The following is a 4918-nucleotide window of genomic DNA, read 5'->3' on the forward strand; positions in this document are numbered from 1 at the left end:
AAAGATTTTATATGCACACTAGAGGCCCAGTGCATGGATTCACTGGGCCTCTAGTGAATCTGCAGGGATTGGGGTGAAATCAGCAATCTGACATCCCCTGGATTGTGAGAGGGCACAGGCCAGGCCAAGGGACTAGTTAGAATATAAAAATAGGAAATAAAGCCCAGGAAATGCTGGCCTCTGGAAATATATATCCACTGTGGTGTCTACTCATGTCTTAGCATCTTGGGAGCTCCTACCACCTGCCAGGCACTTTCCTAAATCATCTAATCCCACAGCAGCTCTGAGAGGTAGCTGTACTATTAGCCCCATTTCACAGCTGAGGAAACTGAGACACAGACAGGTTAAGCAACTTGTGGGGGGCCCATAGCTTCGAATCCAGGCTATCTACACCCAGAACCCCTGCCTCAGTACAGGCCACCGGGCGGGCACCACAGAACGCCCTGTTTGTCCTCCCTCCACCCATCACGTGTGTGTGCCTCCCCACTTCACAGTAGGGAAGACTGAGGGGTGGCTCAGAGGCAGTGCCAGGCCGGCACCAAGCTTGGGGGGCTGACTCCCAGAACTGATGACTCTGCCGGTTCTGTGCCCGCAGCATCCAGATGGTCCACCACTGCACCATCCGCGGGAACACGGAGGAGCTGCGACAGATGGCGGCGAGCCGAGAGGTGCCCAGGCCGCTCTCCACCCTGCCCATGTTCAACGTGCGCACGGGCGAGCGGCTGCCGCCCCGCGTGGACAGCGCCCAGGTGCCCCTCATCCTGGACCAGCGCTGAGGGCTGCCCAGGTGGGTCCTGCCAGGCGGTGCCAGCCTCGTTTCTGGGAACAAGACATCCTTTGTCTCCAGGTCGGGGCGGGTGGAAGGGGATGGAGGAGGTCAAGGGAGGGACACACAGATCTGCCGACACTGAGGTAGCTGGTGAGGGGTTCTCAGCAGTGCCAGGTCCAGGCCCTCGACGCCAAGCACTCAGAACCAGTCAGAGCGTCAGGGTGGGGAAGGCGGGAGAACCAGGGCCTGGACCTCACAACCCACACACTCTCTCCCCGGCCCCCGTTCCAGCTCCAGCCTCGGCCTCAGCCTCCCTTCTGCCCTGACTCACGGAGCAGCCACCACCAGGGCCACATCCTTCCTCCTGATTCCGGCTCCTGGTCCGATGGATGGACTCCAGGCTTGGAACAAGCGGAGAGAGGAGGGGGGCGGGGCAGGGGAGGGTGTCTGGGGTCAGGGCGCCCAGAATAAATACCGGCAGCTCTGCCATCTCCCGCTGCCCGTGCCTTCTTCTCAGAGGCCTCCCAGCCCCTCACTGCCTCGGGGGCTGGTGGGTTAGGACCAGGTGGGCAGCCCTGTCTGACGGTGGGGCTCCTGGTCAGGATTCCCGAGGAGGGCCGAGTCTCCGAACCTGTCCCAGGTCCCAGAAACAGATGGGCAAGGGCCCTCGAATTGTCCTTGGAAGGGCCCCAAATTGTCTCTCACTCTCAGAATCCCTACTTCAAAACCTGCCCTGAATCCATCCCCTTCTCACGGCCTCTGCTTGCTAGTCCTGCAGCAGGATCTCTCTCCTGGACCCCACAAACAGCTCCCCTCGCCCTCCCTTCCTCCTCCCTGCCTCTTCTGTCTCGCCTCCAACAGTAGCCAAGCCCATCCTTTAAAAGGAAAAATCAGGGGGGGGGGGCTTGCCCTGTGCTCCCCCCTCTGAGCTGTGACCTCCCTGCACTCACGGCCCCGCCGCACTGCCCCCTAGCTCACTCGTGTTAGGCCCTGGCCTCCGCGGTTCCCTCTGCCGGGAACTCAGAGTCCCCAGTCCACACAGCTACCTCCTCATGGCAACGCCAGGTCCTCAGAGAGGCCCACCCCTCCTCAGAGGAGAGCCCCCTCCAGCCCGGCCTCATGGCTCAGAAGAGCTGTTCTGGGTGGTGCCTTGCTGGGGTCCTCGTTCCCTAGAGCCTGCACACAGTAGGCACTCTGGAAAGAGGCCATGAAGGAATGCAGGTCTGGGTTGCTCAGAGCTGGGCAGAGGGTGCGCCAGTTTCCAGCATCCTGTCTGGTCCCCTCCCTGGGGGCCTCCCAGAGCCTCCGCTGGTTAATCCCACAGGCACCGGCGGGCGCTGGCAGGGGCTCCGTGTCGGCGCTGTGTGCGCTCAATAGACGTCTGTCTTGGGGTGTCCACGCCCAGCACGTGGGCTCTCTGGCAAGCAGGTGCCTCTGATTTCTCACTCGCCATTTCCTCCTGTTCCCAGGCCCTCATCCGGCCAAACCAGAAGCTGCAGGAACCTGCTCAGATTGGAGCAGCCGCCTGGGGCACCCGGCCTTGAATCCTCCTCCCCCCCCACCCCCCCCTCCGCCAGGAGGGGGCTCCCTCTGAGCTCCCTCTGGGGCCTCGGGCTCTGCCTGTGCCAGCGGGACAGAATGGGGGAGCTCAAGGCCAGCCCTTCACCTCCCTCTGCTCCCTGTTCCGCCTTGGATGCTGGCAGCGCCTTCTCCCTGCTCAGCTCCCGGCAGCACACGGGAGCCTGGCTGCCGGCCGGGGAGGAAGTGGCCCAGACAAGCAGCTGGCAGGGCGGCGTGACTGCACAGGACAGCGAGCTGTGCCCGGTCACAGCCACCCTGGCAGCACAGGGGAGGGCGCGGACACACTCAGCACCCTGTGCTCACTGGGGGGTAGGATTCCACTGGGCAGTCAGCCCTACCCCTCCCCTCCTCACCCCACCACATCCTACCGCACCCCTCTCCACTCCACCGCCAGGGACACAGCCACACTGTCCCCACATCTCCGCCAGGAGACTCCACCTCACGCCTGGCTCCACCCTCGGCTCCTGCGATCCCTCAGCTGGCACTGCCCGCGTGGCCCAGGGAGTGGCCTCCACCTTCACCCGCACAGCCCCACACGTGGCCTGACTCTAGCTGCTTCCTCACTGCATCTCTGTCGGGGAGGGGGATCCTGCCGGACGTGGGACAGGGGTCCCAGCCCTCACACGCACACTTCCCCTTTATTCCCCAAAGACGGACACACACGCTTCATTCCACGAGAGCGCCCTGGGTGTGCTGTTGGTCCGGGGGTCAGATGGAGCTCTGACACTTATTACTCATCGGCATTGATCACGGCCGCCTTGGGCCCCTGGGAGAATCAGGGAGGCCCGGCGCGTGCCCGGCATCGGGGGCTCCTAGGCACGGAGACCTTAGAACACACAAGCGCTCACGCAATCACCCCAAACCAGAGGTCCGCGGGGCTCCCTGCCCCCTAAGCTCGGGTGAAGTGGGCTCAGTGCCTGCTCTGTGCCCTGGGAAGGGTTCACGCTCTCCCCGTAGCTGGGGGCTGAAACCCTGCTGCTCTGGGGCTGGTCTGCTGCCCGCGCCGTGCCCTCTGGTGGGGCAGCTGCGGGCCCCGAGGCCACCGGGCGTTTGAATGTGTCCTGTCGACGTGGAGATGGGCTGCCCGTGCAATGGAAATGGTAACACGGGGGACACCTGGTTCCATACAGTCTGTGATTACCGTGGATGGCACCTGTTTCTTTTTATAGTTTTATCGTGGCAGCTGGGAAATTACAATGACTAGCGTGGCTCTGATTTATATATTTTGGGGGGCAGCGTGGGTTTCATGGCAATCCTTATCTCCACCCCAGAGAGAACCCAAACCCAGAACCCAGCCCCTTCCCTCGCCTCCTCCAGGCCCGCTCCCCCCAGGCCTCTGTGCCTGCATCCGTTTTCCAAAGCCTTGGGGAGCGGGCGGGGGAGGGGGGAGGGAGGAGCGGGGAGTGGGCGAGGGTGTGTCCCCACCCCCCACGAAGTCACCGAAAACTCGGTCACGTGGCCTCTCTATTCTAGGGAATGTGCTTTGCTCGCCGCTCCGTCCCATCTTTCTCTTCCCCCCTCTGTCTTATGCAGAGAGAACCCCACCTTCTCCAGCCCCATGCACCGCACTCACCTCCCTGGGGCCTGGCTGGGGCGACCCCGCAGAGCACGGAGACCTCCTGTGAGTGACAGTCGATTGCCCAGAGACAGAGGCGCCTTCTCCCAGGCCTTGCCCCCTGCCCCCTGCTCCGGGGGCATGGCTCAGCCTGCCTTGGTTCCCTCCGGGCACACACCCGGAAGGGGGCACAGACACAGCCGCTCACGGGCCCTGGGACTTCAGGACCGTGGTACCCCCTGCCCTGCCTCTCCTAATCCCCCCCCCACTCCTCCCTGCTCCCCCGCCCCATTCGTCCTCATCACACAGCGGGCCTCCCAGCCCTGTCATACCTACTCTCAGGGCCCCAGCGCTAGACCCAGGCCTTCTCCGCGCACACAGGGTCTCCTGCTGCCGTGTGTGTGTGTGTGTGTGGGGGGGGCGGGGAGGGGTAGTGGGGGCCTGTTCCCGCATGTACAGACCCCTCATCATTCCCCACACACATTTGCTCCCAGGTGGGGGGGCACCCAGAGAGGGAGGCATCTCACCCGCGCAGTGTGGCCGGTGGGACCCCACTCACACCCTCCGCCTCCCACACTGACGGCCGCCACGCAGCCTCCTCCTTGGGGGCGGGGGGGGGGGGAGGGGAGTCTCAGCTTGGAGAGCAGCCCCATGCTCTCCCGTCCAATCCACTCTATGCACCCCTCACCGGAGGCTCCCACACTCCAGCCAGGAACCCCTCCCGGCTCCCCGATTCTGAACCTCACCCCGCTCCGCCCAGGAAGGCTGAGAGGCGCTGGGAAGTGGAGAGCGGAGGGTGAGGAGCTGGAGAGAAGGGAGGGAGAACCCACCGCGTTTCAGTCGTAGAAAATCCTGAGCAGACGGGCTCTCCTCACCAAGGGGACCCAGGATTCCGAGCGCAGGAAAAAATAAAACCTCCAAACAAAGCCGCCTCCTCCTTTTCCAGAATGTTCCATCTGGATCTGACTGAAAAGTCATCCACTGGATCCTGGCCCCTCTCCTCACCGAGAAGC

General features: G+C 63.4%; 1 protein-coding gene across 2 annotated transcripts in view; it reads left to right on the forward strand.

The window, feature by feature from the left end:
* SGCA (sarcoglycan alpha) overlaps positions 1-1284 on the forward strand; it is an 11895-nt gene extending 10611 nt beyond the window's left edge. Inside the window, exons 9-10 of one of the 2 annotated variants that reach the window (XM_084863564.1) lie at positions 596-787; positions 1061-1284. In XM_084863564.1, coding sequence (XP_084719690.1) covers positions 596-776 — 181 coding nt within the window. In that variant the 3' untranslated portion in view covers positions 777-787; positions 1061-1284. The remainder of the gene's footprint in view (positions 1-595; positions 788-1060) is intronic. The other variant, XM_084863565.1, reaches the window with a different exon arrangement.
* The last annotated feature ends 3634 nt before the right edge of the window (positions 1285-4918 follow it).

This window comes from Pipistrellus hanaki (genome assembly GCF_964339955.1).
Source record: "Pipistrellus hanaki genome assembly, chromosome: 16".
Lineage (NCBI taxonomy): Eukaryota > Metazoa > Chordata > Mammalia > Chiroptera > Vespertilionidae > Pipistrellus > Pipistrellus hanaki.